The following is an 18,379-nucleotide window of genomic DNA, read 5'->3' on the forward strand; positions in this document are numbered from 1 at the left end:
CTTGATTTCTTCATCGAAACTTTACCACCAGCAGAGGTACTACCAATGAAACCAATCATGAAAAGATATATCTATATATATATATATATATTCCTTTCTTTTCTCTTCAATGTTTTCCTAAAACATACCGTAAAGCAATGTCTAATGAGTAATGACTATGAAGGCAGGAAATATATAATGATAGATGAGGGTTTGGATAGAAGGGATATATCATGTCCAACAGAATATACCAACAATGTTAGGTGGTAGTTTTTCTTATCATCAAAACAGAACAGCCTTTCCATTCCAAATCCCATCTTTTGATCCATAGCTACCAAAGTCGTGATCAATGCATTTCCAAATGATATGTCTTCCATCTTGTTTTCCTTTTTTTCTTCTTTTTTTTTCTCCCTTTGTTTTTAATTGAAATACAAACCAGAAACATTTTAACCATCTCAATTTTATGCAGGGAGGAAGAATATGTACATAAACAATTGTCATCCACCGATTCCTTTGGGGGTGCTCCTGTTACTGATACCCATAATCTGCTTGCTTAGTATAATGAAATGCCAAAAAGAAAGAGATTTGGTAATTCGATTCATTTAGATCGTGCATTGAATTAAGGTTTAAGATTTAACTTTCTTCGGTTTCTTCAGTAGCAACACCTTAAATTTGGTTAACATCAAACTTCGCATTTGGGGATTGCATTTTATTATGACCTGCACTTTCCTTGTATGTCTAAAATATATTTTTGGTAACCATGCCATAGATTACATCCACGAAGATGCTGATTGCAGTATATGGAGTCACTTTTGATTTGACTAAAATGGCTTAAAAGTTGCAACAGGAAATTTCTCCAATACATACAAACTTGGAGAAGGTGGTTTTGGTCTAGTCTACCAAGGTACTTAGCTAATTATGATCAATGCACACTACTATAACTTTCAGTACTATTTAAGCTCGAATCAGTGGCATTATACGTATGTAAGCGTGTATTAAGTGATGGGCAAAATATTTCTGTTTAAAGATTGCCAAGTCTCTCTGGTGAGGGTCTAGATGAACTGAAAATCGAAGTGATACTGGTTGTTGAACTGCTTCACTGGAATCTAATAAAGCTACTGGGCTTGTGCTTAGAATATGAAGAGAAGCTACTTGTATATGAATACCTACCCAATGGGATCTTGAATAAAATTGTGTTTGGTATTGATTATTTGTCTATTCTTCTTAAAAGAATCATTAAAGCTATTGAACAAAATAAAAAAACAATGAAAAGTAGAGGCTTTTCATTGTCCTCTTGCATCTAATTTTAAATTCATTAGAAAAGAAAACAAAAAGAATAACCTTACAGCATATTCTTGTTCTACAAGTGAATTATACATACATGTTTGAAAAGCAAAATGACGTGGATGAGCAAAAAATCTTTCTTTGGAATGGAAAACACAGTACAAAATCACAGTTGGTATTGCTAGACGGATACTTTATCTGCACGAAGATTCTCAGCACCATCGGGATTTGAAAGCTAGCAACATTCGGTTAGATGAAGACTTGAATGCCAAAATTTTTAGATTTTGGTCTAGCAAAACTATTCGGTGGAAGCCAGACTCAAGCCAATACGAGGCTGATCTGTGGTACTTTGCCTATCAAAAGATAGTTTGCTATATGCTTCCAACATACTGCAAACGTAAAATCTCCATAACTGTTTCATTGTTGCTATTGGTTTTACAATTTGCAAACGCTTACATCTTATGGCATGCAGTAGATACATGGCACCAGAATAGCTTAAGCAAGGAAACTTCTCAACTAAATCCAATGCACATTGCTTTGCATTTTAGTTTTGGAAATTATTATAGGTAGTTGAGTATTTTCTTTAGCATGATCCTAAAATTAGAGCCTCAGATTGATTAATATAGGTGATTCAATTTGTTACGGGCATGGCAATATTGGGGCAATATGCAGCTTTTAGAGCTAAGGGATCCAAAGCTGGATGGCCAGTGGAATAGAGATGGGGCTTTGAACTGCATCAACTTGGATTTGCTATGTGTTCAAGAGGCTGCTTCTGATAGACCAAAACGTCAAACGTGGTTAAGATTGTTAAGCTCCTTTTGTGTACCATCTCCAGCTCCTTTAAGCTAGGCCAGCATTGGTAGTTCAGTATTAGCGAATGAAAATTCTGGATCTACCACAGAAACTTCAAGTTAATCTATTTATGGTATTACATCACTGAAATACAGCCTCCAGAATTGAAAATATTAAAGTCTGAATGCTTTCTCTTCTGGAAATCCTGTTTGGGTTTTGAATTCTTGTACAATTTGAGGTGCTTCTTCATTCTTGAAAATGTCCAATGTTGTTGAAATTGTTTTCTAGAATCTTTTTCCCTTAAATTGTAAGAAATTGTAGCTCAGTTGCTTCCAGGAACGTACATCGACGTGTATATAATTCCCACATAGATAATATAACATTTTCAGGGCAGAGAGATATAAATTTCTTTACAGATCGCTTTCGTATTGACAACTGAGCCATAAAATTAATATAAGAATTATAAGAATTTGACTGGCAATTAAGAACGGTAAAAAGCTAGAAGTTGCAATCTTAACTTGTGACATGAACCATATATATCTAAAGAAAATGTGGTTTTATTTGTATATATATATATATATAATTTTCAACATCTAACATTATTTTTGTATCTATGTCCTTGTACTTTTAAATATGTATATAAATATATATATATATATATATATATGTCTATCCTTGTACTTAATTCTGGAATATTTTCACATTTCAAGCATAATTAAGATGCGAGAAAAATGAGTAAATAATAAATAAATAATATTAAACAGTATAAGTAAGATACGAAGTTTCCTTCAGGAGGCCATTTCAAAATAAGATACGAAGTTTCTTTTAGGAGGCCATTTCAAAACGAATAATTAATGTATTGCAGAAATATATAAATATTATGAATAATAAAGAATGTCAGCTAAACCTAAGCATGATCGACAGCCAAAAAGGTGACAGTGTCAATGCATTATAAATCGATGGACCCCATTGACCATTCTTGATCATTGACATTACCACCATTCCTCCACGCCGTTAATATTATTATTCGTTTTTTTTTTCTTTTTTTCTTTTTCTTTTTTCTTATTGTCCAAAAAAAATCATTGGCCCTTTCATTTCCACAAATACAAATAACTAATAATAATAAACGAATAAATAATGTACAATCTCTCTAGGGACAATCTAATAAGGAAAAATCATTAATTGCTTTCTCAAGCACTGATGTAGATTGGAATATTTCAACCATTTTTATTTTGGATAGGAATATTCCATCCTTGGGGAAAAAATGTAACACGTGTCAAAGTCTCCTAGGCACATTGTCGTAGGCGAGGAGGATTAAAGCTTTTTTCCTATTTTTAGTACCATTTTTATCCGGTCAATAATACAATGTCATTTAATTTTAAAAATAAATAAAGAGAACAGAATAAGCAAGCAAATAAATGGCAAAGATAGAAATAGAGACTGAAATAAAAGGACATAAAACCTCAATTTGAAGATATAACCTTCCATTCACACATCTCTTATACAATTCAAAACAGATTGCTCCTTTTTCGTTTTCTTCTTCTATTCTTTTCTATGTATCCACGCAACAACCTTGCTCTCTCATAGCCTCCTCCACTCCAGTTTTGTTTTTGTTTTTTTTTTATTTATTTATTTTTCTTTCAAATGTTTTCTAGAAGTTTGATTAGAAAATTTTTGTAAATAAAAATTTAAAATAGGATGTGCGAGGACACTAACCCGCTTTATAATTTCTTACAGAAAAAATGGTTCAATCTCTTGTTTTGGATATGTTGAAACGATGTAAATTGACATTATTAAAAAGCTCTACACACTTTTAAAATATCAGGTCGACCTATGTGTCAAATCCACATCCTTATGAGTGTGGGTGTGATATGCTTCCAAACTGATAGATTCTCATATTGTCTTTGCCATGTGGAATGCAAGTGCAATATGATGTTTTGGTGTACTAAAACTTATGTGGAAGTGATGGTATTGTAAGAAAACTCATGTGTCTATGTTAGTATAAAACTAACTAAGCTTGTATTAGATAGTGTAAAGAATATACAGAGATATAACAAACTTCTCAAAACTTCTCTTTTTTCTTTTTGTTTTTTTGTTTTCCTAGCCAAACGCGTGTTATCTCCAATTCTAGCACGCTATCAAAGGAGAGATAGAAATATCTAGAAGGTTCAACGATGGTGTATTACTCCAACTCACCTATGGTCAATCAAGCTGCACCAACCACTGAAAATCAAGGTGTTAAAATTTTGTCAGAAAAATTGTACAATTCTCTTATTACAATCTCACCCTTTCCTAGCAATATGATAAAACTAGATTAGGAAAACTATTTGGTATGGAAATCACAAATTTTGCCAATTCTTCGATGACACTAGCTCAACAAATTGTTCTGTGTGAGGAACCATGTTTCTTGCATGAATTTGCTATTGAAGATAAGAAGTGACCAAAGAAAACCTAGTTTTCTACAATCTTGGGCAATGATTATGGATTTTACAAGGATGGTTAATCTCTGCAATTAATCCGAGTGAGTTTGCAGATCTTATTAAATTGAGAACTTCTGGAAGCATATGGACAACAATAGTAGAGACTTATGCTCCTAAATCTGAGGTTACTATGCTTTAACATCAAATTATAAAGGAAGGCTCAATGAAGGTCATTGATTTTTGCAAGAAGATGAAAAAGATTGTCGATCAATTGATTGCAGGGGGTTTGGTTGTTTCGGAGAAGGAATTGATGATGTGCATTTTGAAAGAGCTTGGCCCTGAATGTGAAATAGTGTATACAAATTACACTAGTCGACCACCACTGCCAAGTCTCCAAGATGTAAAGAATTATCTTGTGCATTGTGAATCTAAAATTGAACAAAATAATTCTGCAGCTATGTTCAATTCTACTAACTTAACTTTTGCTTTCAGTGCTCAAACGTAATTGGTACAATTTGCACCTCAAATGCATAATCCTTCCTCTAGAATAAACCATAATACTTTCATTGGTTTTCAAAACTCAACCATATTTCAAATGACAACATGTTTGATAATGGTGGTTATGAAAAAAACCTTTCATTATGACAGAGGTAGAAGAAATTTCAAACCTAAGTGTCAAATTTATGGAAAACAAATTGGACATATAGCAAATGTGTAACAACCTGTACCAAAATACACATGTTTTACAAGTTTAACCAGGTTTGACCAAGTGAACTGTATGTGGTCCTAGGTTGACTTTTTCAATAGTCAATATTTTTGGTTTGACTGAGATACCATGGTGTAGAGCTCGATGATATGAGTTTATAGACTATTGGCATGCCAAATTCTAGGAGGCAAATAAAAAGTTATGGTTCTGAGAAATTTTAAGTATCAGTTTTATATCAGTGTTCAAACCAATCTCCAGTTTTTATCTGTTAGTGACCCAAGGCTCTATATAAGTCTTGGTAAACATGACAAATAGGATAAAAACTCCTAAATACCCGTTTTACCCCCCAAACCCAAGAAATTCCTCCCTAGACCTGTGGGTCCGAACTGAGTCACTTTGAACCCGTTACCATCGAACCAAGTCACCACTGTTTTTGCCCATTCTGGCCACCCATCATCTACATGCACCATCCTAGGAGGAAGCTCACACAACAGCAAGCTCAGCCGTGAAATTTCAAGATGAATGGTGACAGGACACGCTTGTATCTGGCCGGCGAAAGTCGCGGTGGTCGACGAGGTAGGTCACCGGAGTTTTGTTTTTTTTGGCCATTCTAGGGACCCATACACCTATTCTACCATTTTTGGACCCTCTGAACTCATTTTCATGCTTCTTTTGCCCAAATTCTTGATCGTTTGAGAGATACGATAATGGGAATTTTGACCGAGACTTCAACCAAGTTTTTCGACCATCGGAGGAACTTTTGACCAAGGTGAGCATACCATTGTGTTCCTTGTCTCTTGGGATTTTCGTAGATATAAAGTTTGTGAATTTTGGAGATCGTTTGATAATTTTTTCATTTTTGGACCAATTAGTTAATTACTGGAAAGTTGGGACTGTATTTGGATAGAATTACTTAAATTGGTTAAAATTTGAGTTTGATTAGTGAAATTAGATATTATTAGGACCCATTAGGAGGTTCAATTTCGAATAATTAGCCCTCGGGTGAAAATCTCCAATTTTGGGTACTAGATCCTAAGAGTACGATATATAATTGGACCATTCAGTATCCAATTTATGTAATTTTATAGTGGTATAAATCATTTTAAGACATTTGGGTCACACAAGTGTCTTTAGTTTAGTCGTTGGAGCCTAAGAAATATTTTATTATATTATTAGCTCTCGAGTTGAGCCTAGAGGCGTTTCTACAGATGAGCAGGAGTGAGCATCTGTAGTACTGTGAGTGGTTATAATATTTTTTTAAAATGTTTTGGGTATATAGTACAATATATATGTGATTTGGATATTTTACGTATATACCAATTGATTGAAATGTTTGTTTTATGCGTTTATAAATATCTGCTTTCATTTATCTATGTTATTATTTTATGTGAATTTTAATAAAATTTTAAATGGTTTCTAACTTTGATGAGTTTATAATGAACTTGTAAATTATGTTAATTAAATATCTTGATATTTAAATTGAGGTTTTAAATCATTTTGGAAAATAATTGATTTGAGAAAGCAGATTGAAAATTTATATAATTTTAAGCATGTTCAAATATTTTATAATTTTTAGGTGCTTAAAATTGGTTTTATGGTGAATGTATTTCACTATGGTGTTCCTGGTTTTTGCATGAAATGAGGATTTGAAAATTTTGAAATATTTAATTAAGCGATTGAATTTGAATATTAACTATCAATTATGATACAGTATTGTTTGGAAAAATATATATGATCTTACAAGATTGTTTTAAGGATACTGTATTGGTTATTTTTAATTGATGTACCATATAGTACCAGAGTTTTGGTTCAGTATTATATTATAGTGCGCTGGGTTTGCCACGGTTCTGTCAGGTAGGATTCATCCCATAGGTTATTTATTGCCATGGACCGCGAGATTGGGTTCATTCCACATGTTATTTATTGCCACAGACCGTGAGATTGGGTACGTCCCGATGGTTTACTATTTCCATGATGCCTTTTGTATATTAAGGGATCATAAGGTGGGTACATCCCATGGTTTACAGTTTTGTACATCGAATGGTACATTGTATATGTTTTTACGACATTTTTGGTTTTCAAATAATGAGGTTATTAATGCACTTTCATAAATATTTTGTGGAAATGCATTTCTAATATTTACGCTCAATTTTTACATCTTCATTGAGGCATTTTATGACATTATATTCATTGTTCACTTAATACCTTTTGAGCATCCATTTCACGACACTAAATTGGGGTACAAGTTTGGATTTTACGAAATGATTTTTAAATGGAAAACTTTTCAAATGAGCGAAATGAGAGGTCTTGAGAGAAAGAGTTTACAGAAATAAATTATTATTTTTCTATTATACTATGTCACTCACTGAGATTTCTTTATCTCAAGTTTTATTGTTTTAAATTCGTTCCCTAGGTTCAAGCAGTTAGTAGTAGTCTACCTCACGCACCATTTGTTACTTCATTTCTTCCATGACAGTAGCAGTACTAATCTTTTCTTTATTTTATCCTCACCTTTTTGGACTCATTTATTATTTACTCATACTTCTAAACTTTGTTTACACTCTTAGAATGCTTTAATCTAAACATTGGACTTAGTAGAGACCATCTTATATGGATGTGTAGTTATGGCCTATAGGCCGATAGGCCAGTTGTAGACTTTTGTGCTGTTGTGGATTTATTATATATATACATATTGAGATATTATTGCTAATGCATGTTGTGCGTTGTCCATGTCATAAGTGGGGTTTCATTGGATATCTTTTAGAGATTATCCAGTGAGACTTCACTAGGCGAGACCATCGAAAAATCCTAGAAGGGTTCCCGGGATGGGTCCTGTCAAAATATATGTTATTATAACTCCAGAAGTTTTGTCTTCCATAATGTTAGTTTTCCAACCAAAACTTGTTTTCAGAATGTATATGGTGGTAATATGGCTTAGAATGTTTGAGATTAGAGTTGTGATAACTTTGGTAAACCATTTGTTGTAAATGGTGTTGGTTCTGGTGGAATGAATGCTCAATTTACTCAATTTAAAAATCTAGCTTTTAATGATCAATATCTGTTTTGCAATACACCACAAGGAAGATATGGTGGTTTTGTGTCTGGTACAAAAGGAAGAATTGGTTATGTTAATCAACAAAACTTTAGAGGATTTAAACCACATAGTTTTGGCACACAAAATATATCCTATGCTTTGGCAATGATTCCTCGTGCACTAGTTTTTTCTCAAAATGGCAAGAATGATAACTTAGGAAGTTCATTTTCTCAACATAATACTATTATTGGTGGCTTACTTGGGACAGATCAGATTTTAGCCAATTATGCAACAACACCAGTTCTAATAAGAGACCCCAATTGGTATCTTGATAGCAGTGTAATGAACCATGTAGTCTCCAATTGAGATAATTTGTCTTAACAGATTGACTATAATGGCAGCAACAAACTACTTGTTCGAAATTTATAGAGTCTTGAAATCACAAGCATAAGTAATATATTGATTTCCTATTTAATCTATCCTTCATATACCTTATTGTTAAGAGGTGTGTTAGCAGTTCCCAAGATTACAAAAAATTTCCTTAGTATATCAAAATTTACACTAGATAACAATGTTATTACTGAGTTTAATCATAGTCAAATATTTGATTAAAGATAAACAGTTGTGGATATTGGTTTTCAAATGACTACTTAAAGATGGATTGTCTAAGTTGCAAGTTCCATATCAAAATACATCAAGGTGGTTGCTGAATTCAATTGAACAATCATAAGAGATGCATAAAGGTCATACCTATGACAAGTTGAAAGAGAAGAATATTAACACTTTGTATGTTTTGTCAGGAATTTTAAACTCTACTCATCAATGCTGTTTAGCCAATAGTGAAAATAATTTTGTAAATAGAAGTGATCATGCTAATGATGCTGGAAGTATTAGTAGTCTTAATAAAGATGTTGGTAATAGTAAAGATGTTCATATTACCAATGAGAATTTTGTAAATTTAAAAGTGTTACATTAAACGTTTGGTCATTTTTCTTATTTTATAATAAAAAAGGACATATCATTGTATAAACCAAAGTTAAAGATCAATAAAGATTCTATTTTTTTTAAGCTTACCAACATGGAAAAAGTCATATTTGCAATATTTTTTTATCTGATGCTCAAGCTAAATCACCACTTGAATTAGTCCACATCAACATTTGGGGCCCAGCTCTAACAACCTCTAAAGAAAGATATAGATATTATATTCACTTTATAGATGATTTTTCAAGGTTCATTTGGGTTATATTTTAAAGTTGAAATTTGAAGCAATTGGTGTTTTCAAGTAATTTCATGCTATGGTTGAGAGAATGTTTAATTCAAAACTAAAATGCTTATTTTCTGATTAGGGAGGTGAATACATGAATTTTCTGTCATATTTCAATAGTCATAGAATTCAATTCAAACACTCATGTCCTCACACACATCAACAGAATGGGAGAATTGAAAGAAAACATAAGCACATAGTTGAAGTTGGTTTGTGCTTACTCTTGCAAGCTCATATGCTTTTAATATTTTGGTGGGAAGCTTTCAATGCGGCCAATTATTTGATTAATAACTTGCCTACGTTAGTTTTGGATTACAAAAGTCCATACCAAGTATTATTTGATAAGATTCCAAATTATAAGTTTTTCAAGGTGTTTGGATATGCTTGCTTTCCATTATTAAGAGCCTACAACAAACACAGACTTGTTTTTCCATACTTCTAAGTGTGAATTCATCAGGTATAATGATAGTCACAAATACTACAAGTGTCTAGATAAGTTTGGTACAAAAGTTTGAATTTTAATGAAGCTAACTTTCCTTTCAAGAATGATTTCTTGTCCACAGCAACAAAAGCTTAAAACAATTTAGCTGGTTATTCCAATGCTCCACTAATGTTGTTACGAAACATTTCAGTAAAGTCATGGCTTGTTTCTATAGTGGGTGAAGATGCTAATATCAATCCTGCAATTGCTGTTTCTGTTCAAGATAAATCTAGTAATATTGATCAAATTAATCAACTCAATGAACCTTTTCAACCTTCAATAAGCTCTGAATAAGTAGGTATTGCAATGCAGCAAATAGAAAGTGACTCAAGGCCTTAAGAAATATTTGTAAAAAGTTATGAAAATTCTAAAATTGAAGAATGCAAAGTGGGTTCCATTGCTCAATCTAACAAAACTTCAGAAAATCAGAGTGGTTCACAAGGTCAAATGAAGGATTTTAATGAAGGTTTTCTAAATTGTGAAGAATCCAATTCAGTGATACATTTGTCTGTTGATTTACCAATTGTTCCAGATAAAGTACAGTTGTTTTAACAAGCTGAAGATGTTGTCACAAGCATAACTCTGAAACACAGTTCAATTCATCCAATGCAAACCAGATCCAAAAGTGGCATCTTTAAACCAAAATGTTTGGTAGTTTCTCAAGGTTAGGACTTAACACATTGTGATGATATAGAACCTACATATGTTTAAGAAGATTGAAACATCCAAAATGGAACGAGGCTATGGATTTTGAAAATGAAGCTTTGATAAAAGTTATAAAAAAATGGCACATGGTCTTTAGTGCCTTATCCATCGCATATGAATATTGTTGGTCATAAATGGATTTTTTGAGTTAAGAAGAATGCAAATGGTTAGAGAAAATGATACAAAGTTCGTTTAGTTGCAAAAGGCTTCCATCAACAACCAGGATTTGATTTTAATGAAACTTTTAGTCCTAATGTAAACAATAAGGTTGGTCTTGAGTCTTATAGTTTCTTTGAACTTGCCAGTAAGCAATTGGACTTCAACAATGCTTTTTTAAATGGAGATTCTTAAGAGCTAGTATGCATGTCACTGCCATAAGGATATGAAAGTAAAAAAGCATCTTCATATGTGTGTAAGCTACATAAAGCATGATACGGATTAAAACAAGCTCCAAAAACTTGGTTTGATAAGCTGAAAAGAGTTTAGGTCAAGAAATTTTGGTTAACTCAATAGCATATACATCCTTGTTTGTTTTGAAAACACAAACTGAGTATATTCTTGTTCTTGTTTATATGGATGATGTAATAGTAACTAGACCAGATCTAAAGTCAATACAAAAACTGACAACAACTATAAATGATGATTTCTCTTTGAAATATTTATGAAATCAAAATTTCTTCCTGAGCATTGAAGTAGCAATGAACAAAGATAGTATGTAACACCCCATCCCGAAGTACACTGGAATTTTCTCAAGTTGACCGAAGTTGACCAAGAGGGGTCAAACTTTGACTTTTTGACTGGGATAGAATTCTAGATTGATCGAGGCACCATTTCAAAGTAAGCATCGACCCAAGTCCGTAGACTAATAGCACATTGAAAATGGAGCTACGGTTTGAAAGTTATGAGCAAAATAAGTTGAGGTCTGAACTATTCGAGAGTGCCCAAGTTGACTTGTTATTGTTGCAAAATTTAGGTTTGACTCCTATATGGTTGTAAATTACTCATCAATACGAGTTCATATACTAACAGCACACCTGATTTGGACATGTGGTTTGAAAGTTATGAACCCGTAAAATTTTTTCGAGACAGCATTTACTATTCATCGATCTGTTTGAGTGTGTTCACAATGTCGCAACGTGTCAAAATTCGGCCAACCAGTGAGTACACAGTGGCACCCACAGGAGGCATTTTGATTGGCTGAGAAGGGGGAAGAGAGGGGGAGAAGATAGGAGATAGAAGAAGAAAAAGGAGAGTGAGGTGAGAGGACCAAAATCTGGCAACCGTCGTTGGCATTCTTCCGACCACTGAAGCAGTACACGCACCAGCCTACCACCACAACCTCTTCATTTTCTGCCGACCACTAGAGTTTCATGGAAAACTCGCCAGCGATGCACCCAAATCGACCGTTTTCTCGGCGAGTGGCCTGTTACTTCTCTAGCCGATTTCTCCCAATCCAGACCTACTTTTTCAACACCGTCAGTCCTGTTGAGGCACCAATCCTCCGATCCACCTCCTCACCAAATTTCACCGTCTTGGTCATCCCAATCTGCCACCGTCGTTGACTGAGAAGGGTCAAACTTTGAGAAAATTCTGATGTACTTCGGGACGGAGTGTTACGTAGTATGTTATTAACTTAGTCTAAGTACATAAGGGATCTACTTAAAAAGACAAAAATGGAAGGAGCAAAGAGTTATCCTTCCCTTATGTTGGTGAGCAAGACTTTATCCTTAAACTCTGGTGATAGTTTGAGCAATGCTGAGATCTAGGAGCAGAATTGATGCTTTGCAGTACTTTACTATAACAAGGCCAGACATATCCTTTGTGGTTAACAAATTAAGTTAACATGTAAAGGAACCAATTTCAGCTCATTAGGAAAGTTGTAAACGATTAATTTGATACTTAAATGGAACCATCACTCATGGTTTGAAGATACAAGCTTCAAAGACACTGTGTATTCATGCCTTTGTCAATTCCGATTGGACAAGTGTTAGAGATGATAGGAGATTAACGAGTGGCTGTTCCATTTTCATTGGTATGAATATTGTTTCTTGGAGTTCTCAAAAGCAAGCTATTGTAGCTAGAACTAGTATAGAGGTAAAGTACAAATCTATTGCTCATGTCACTACAGAATTGTGCTGGTTAAAAAATTTAATCTTAGAACTAAAACTTCAATTTTAAGCTCAATTATTTGAACAAATAGCTTGAGTGAAGTAACTTTAGCCTATAATCTTGTATTGCACCAAAGAACAAGGCATATTGAAATAGATCTTCACTTTGTCAGAGATAAAGTGTTGGAAGGAGTCATGGAGATCAATATGTTCCTATAGAGGAATGAATAGCTGATTTGTTTACAAAAGCTTTAGGGAAATCAAGATTTCTTTATTTACAAGCAAAATTGAGAATTAGAAGCATTCTGAGTTAAAGTTATTTCAATAAATACTTGTTAAGGGGGAATGTTTCATTTGAGGAAACTTAAAGATTTTTAACTTAACATAATATAATGCTTTGGTGGACTAGAACCTATGTGGGAGTGATTATATTGTAAGAAATCTCACATGTTAGTGTTAGGATAAACCAACTAAGCTTGTATAAGTTAGTGTGAAGAGTACCCAGAGATCTAACAAATTTCTCGAAACTCTTCTTTTTTCTTTTTGTTTCTTTTTCTTTCTCATTCCTTTTGTTTTTCTTTCTAGCCAAACACAAGTTATCTCCAATTCTAGCACAAACTAATTAACCAACATCACTTTACAGCTTAATATAGATTTAGGAAAACATTAAAATCATAAGGAAATTGAGCTTGGAAATAATCTAATGGTTGAGAAAAAAAGAATTCCATTTGATATGAATTTATCCACGATAATATATATATATATATATAGATACAGTCCGTCTATGGTGCGGACGGTTCTTATGTGGACCACAGTATTGATGACAGTTTTTCATAGTATTGGTGACGATTTTCTAAAAAACCGTTGTTAATACTATGAAAAACCGTCACTAATACTGCGGTTCTCATGCGAACCATCCTCACCATAGAATTTCCATATATATATATATATATAAAGAAGTTTTATATTGATCATTTCTAAGATAAAAGGATAAATACAAACAAATAATTAATAAGTAACAAATAATTTTTTAAAATAAAAAACATCAAAAAACTTTATTAAATAGTAACATTACAATGATCAGTTTGTAGAATAAAAACCAGCCAACTAGGCTCTTCTACTAACCAAGATTGGCTCTCCAACAAATATATTGAATATTTAGCACGCTGGTGAGCAGCCCTATTAGACTTTAGGATTATATTTCCAAATAAAATTACTAACTGATAAATAAAAATTCCTAACCTCATGTACTAAATGACAGTCCATACCTAAATAGGCGTTTTCGTGACGAAGAAGCCGCACAACTCACTTGAATCATATATCAGCTCCCTTGTAATATCATTCGCCAAACAAAAACAATCAAAGCTTACTTAATAGCCAATAATTCAGTTGCTAAGTATATGAAACTGAGAAAATGGCTTTGCAAGAGCACCTTCAAAATTTCCATCGCAATCCTGAATTATAACTCCTATGCCAACAATTCCATGCCAACAATTCCATCATGTGTAGCCAAAGCCCCATCAAAATTAGTTAAATAATCATGTATCTTTTTTTTTTTTTAGACGTACAGATATTAAATCTTTTTATATAAATACTTACATATATTAAAATGCAGATAAAATTATATAAAACAAAATATAAATCTTAATGCATCAAATTAACTAATTATATGTAAGCTCATATCCAAATGTTTGGCTAACAATTTTTTTTTCCCTTTTTTCATATCAACTTGAGGATTTTTATTCGAATCAGCCAATGATTAAAAAAAAAAAACAGTTTCATTCTATTAATTTCGTCAGTGACAAAATGCACTTACCAGGATCAAGTTGAGCACAAAATTAATTGCAATTGAAAAATGTCATAGGAGGAAAAAGTAACTTTCATGTAAAAAATACTATTAAAACTGGGCATATCCATTGACTTCCAATGAAACTACCATGAGATCCATCATTCATCTTCGATAACGACAAATATCATGTTTGCGGCACGCTTTGAAAAATTTGGTACTTTTTAAGAATTTTTTAGCGCTTCATTTGCGAACACAGATCGCTTTGGTTTTGTCTCTTTTAGACCCTTTCGTTGTCCCCTCCTTTACGAGTTTGATGAAGTTTATATATCCCAAGGACCCAAGCAACGCATTTCCCTCATTATTATTATTATTATTTTAAAAGAAAAATCCCACCTTTCAAAAATCTGAAATCCCATTAATTAAACTCCAATTATATAAATCGTGGCATTTGACAAGTCTACCACCAAGAAAAAGAAAAAGTCAACAATTTCAACTCCGTCATTACCCAAAAGACTTTATTTATTTAAAGGGTGATGCATTAGTGAGGATATCCACAGCAAAACACAAAAAATTTCCAATTTCTTAAAACATGTCCTGCTCAAAACCAATCCCTTTTGCTATCTTACTCTTCTGTGTTTTCCTCCATTCAGCCAATGCTGCTGGTCCTCTCTACCACTTTTGCTTCAGCAGCCAAAACTATACTGCCAACAGCCCATTTGGTGCAAACTTGAATACGCTGCTCAATCTTCTCTCTGTCCAAGTCCCTCCTTCTGGATTCGGAGTTGACTCCACCGGCCAAAACGAGAACAAAGTGAACGGGCTCGCTCTGTGTCGCGGTGATGTCTCGAGCACAGACTGTAAAACCTGTATAATTGATGCAAGCAAAGAGCTTAAAAATCGCTGCCCATATAACAAAGGAGCTATAATTTGGTACGACAATTGCCTCTTGAAGTACTCGGATTCGGACTTCTTTGGCCAAATTGACAACCAAAACAAGTTCTATATGTGGAACGTTCAAGATGTGGAAAATCCTGAATCATTCAATCCCAAAGTTAAGGAATTGCTAAGTAGTTTATCATATAAAGCCTCGGCTACATCGAAGTTGTTCGCGACAGGGGAGCTAGAACTTGAAAAGTCGGAGAAACTATATGGTTTGGCTCAGTGCACCAGGGACATATCTAGCGATGATTGTAAGAAGTGTCTTGATGGTGCAATAAGCGAACTCCCAAATTGTTGCTCTGGGAAACGAGGCGGTAGGGTTGTAGGTGGAAGCTGTAATGTTAGATATGAGCTTTACCCTATTGTTGCTACTACTTATTAGACCACATTTATGTATGGTAGAATAAATATGTATGCATGAAATGTTGTTTTACTGCTCAAATTATGATAAAGCAAAATAAAGGCACTATATGTGGTGCTTCTCTTTTATAATTTAGTCATATAGTGTCATGTGAGACCAACTACTAGCAAATTGTTTATTTCTAGTAAACAATAAGGTAAGTCTGAAATGCAAGAGTGTAATGTATTAAGTATTATATTGGATTGGATTATATTGTGTTAGAATATATTGTATTAATATCATACAATGTTTGGCATAGGAATACATTATATTTAAAAATTAATTTCACAATGTTTGTCACATTATCTGCCATATAATTTAGTCAACAATTTTGATAAATATTTTGATATTTATAGCATTATTAAACTCAAAAAATTGCAAAATCTATATATATATATATATATATATGTGGATGGATACCAGCATATGCTTAGATAAAACTCTATAATGGAAGTTCATATATAACTTCCACACTCAAATATAAATACATGCAGGATCTACATATAAGATCCATGTGTATATGCAATTACAAAGTACCAAAGAGTTACTCCATACTAGGTTAGTGAATCAAATGACTTGGCGGAAAGTTTGACAATTGGTCCAAAGGTATATGTCGTGATGATGCGAACATTTAATCAAACTACTACTAATAATAATAATAATAATACAAACAAAATTTTAATTAAAAAAAAAAAGAAAAGAAAAGTAAAGCTGATGTCTTAGTAAGTGATTCTATGGGACAACAAATCTATGGATGGAGTGAAATTTCTTTCCACACAAATAATTTCTCAAACTTTGAAACTAGAAGGAAGTTGAAAACATGTAATTTTCTAACTTAAGCAGGATTTTAATTTTGCCCATTGCTAATTAACCGTAGAGAGGAGTGTTCCAAAAGGCAGATGGTGTCTAAACGCATCTAGGCGTGAATTGTGGGAGAAAAGTTTTGCATATGGGCCAAGTGTAGAAAAAATGCGGCCAACCCTATTTTGACCATACCAGACATAGCAAGGCTTCAGTGTCATAAGATGTGCCATTTTATTTATTCTTTAATTATTTTCAATTTTTAATTTTTTAATGATTAAATAAATCAATGAAGTTGAAATAGAAATGAATATTTTTTAAGGTTAAATATTTTATTTAGTGATTGTAGTAATAATGATTTAGAGATTTATTTTTCATTAGATACTTCAAAAATATTAAGTTTTTATAAATTTATTTGATTACTTTTTAGTGAGTTTTTTTAATGCATGCACAAAGGGTCATATAAATTTAGGGATAATTGTACTTTGATCTCCTCTAAATCACCTAATTTTGTTTCAGGACCTCTAAAATCAATTTTTTCACAATGATACCACGTATTTTTAAAGCTGTTACAAATTTGTCCAATTAAGTTAAAATTGACAGAAATTGTCTAGGGGTCATGTACGAAGCATGTGACTCCCAAATATAATTTTTTAAATTATTTTTCAAATTTTTCCATTTAAAAAATTCAAAAAAAGCTTTGAGAACTTTGAGAACAAACAGATAATTAAAAAAGTTCAAGAGCCTAACAAAGTACCAGATGTTAAAAAAAATCTAAAAACCCACCAAAATACCAGATGTTCAATAAAAAAATTAAAAAAGCCAAAAAAAAGTATCAAATATTCAAAAGGAATTTTGAGAGCCCAAAAAAAAAAAAAATAGTTCAAAAAATTCTGAGCGCCCTAAAAAAATATCATATGGTATACAAAATTCTTAAAGTTTGAAAAAAATATAAAATGTTTGAAAAAATTCTAAGAGCCCAAAAAAATACTACATGGTTAAAAAAATTCCAACTATCCCTAAAAATATCATATTGTAAAAAATAATTCTGAAAGCTAGAAAAAAAAATACCACAAATATTCCAAAAAAATTCTTAAAACTTTAAAAAAAAAAAAAAAAAAAACAAATACCAGATGGTTAAAAAAAATTGAGTGCTAAAAAAAAATACCAAATAGTAACAGCAAAATTTCAAGAGCTAAAAAAAAAAATAATAAATAGATATTCAAAAAAGAATCTTAGAGTTCAAAAAATATTGGTATTTTTTGTTGAGTTCTAGGAAACTTTTTTTACTATTTATTTTTTTTGGGCAATCGAAACATTTTAACTATCTGTTATTTTTTTGACCATATGATATTTTTATTGTCCTCTTAATTTTTTTAACATATAATATTTTTTTTGAATATTTGATTATTTTGGGCTCTTGAAATTTTTTTAATATCTAGGTTTTTTTTTTGGCACTCGAAATTTTTTTAACCATCTGTTTTCTTTTTTTTTTTTTTTTTTTTTTTTGGTATTCTTGAAATAGTTTGAACATCTAGTACTTTTATCATGTTTTTAGAGATTTTTTGAACATCTAGTATTTTTTATCATGCTCTCAAAAAACATTTTTTTATCATTTGATATTTTTTTGGGCTATCAAAATTTTTTTTTAAATATCTGATTTTTTTTGGAGCTTTT

At 32.3% G+C, this 18,379-nt stretch overlaps 1 protein-coding gene across 1 annotated transcript; it reads left to right on the forward strand.

Annotated features, from left to right (window-relative positions):
- Nucleotides 1-15,124: 15,124 nt before the first annotated feature.
- Nucleotides 15,125-16,140, forward strand: LOC107406693 (cysteine-rich repeat secretory protein 38). The gene has a single exon (XM_016013865.4). The coding sequence runs from the start codon at nt 15,152-15,154 to the stop codon at nt 15,881-15,883; it is 732 nt and encodes a 243-aa protein (XP_015869351.3). The 5' UTR covers nt 15,125-15,151; the 3' UTR covers nt 15,884-16,140.
- The last annotated feature ends 2,239 nt before the right edge of the window (nt 16,141-18,379 follow it).

This window comes from Ziziphus jujuba, chromosome 4, assembly GCF_031755915.1.
Source record: "Ziziphus jujuba cultivar Dongzao chromosome 4, ASM3175591v1".
Classification (NCBI taxonomy): domain Eukaryota; kingdom Viridiplantae; phylum Streptophyta; class Magnoliopsida; order Rosales; family Rhamnaceae; genus Ziziphus; species Ziziphus jujuba.

Coding starts and splice junctions, on each gene's coding strand:
- LOC107406693 (XM_016013865.4), top strand. CDS start 15,152: ATGTCCTGCTCAAAACCAATCCCTTTTGCTATCTTACTCTTCTGTGTT.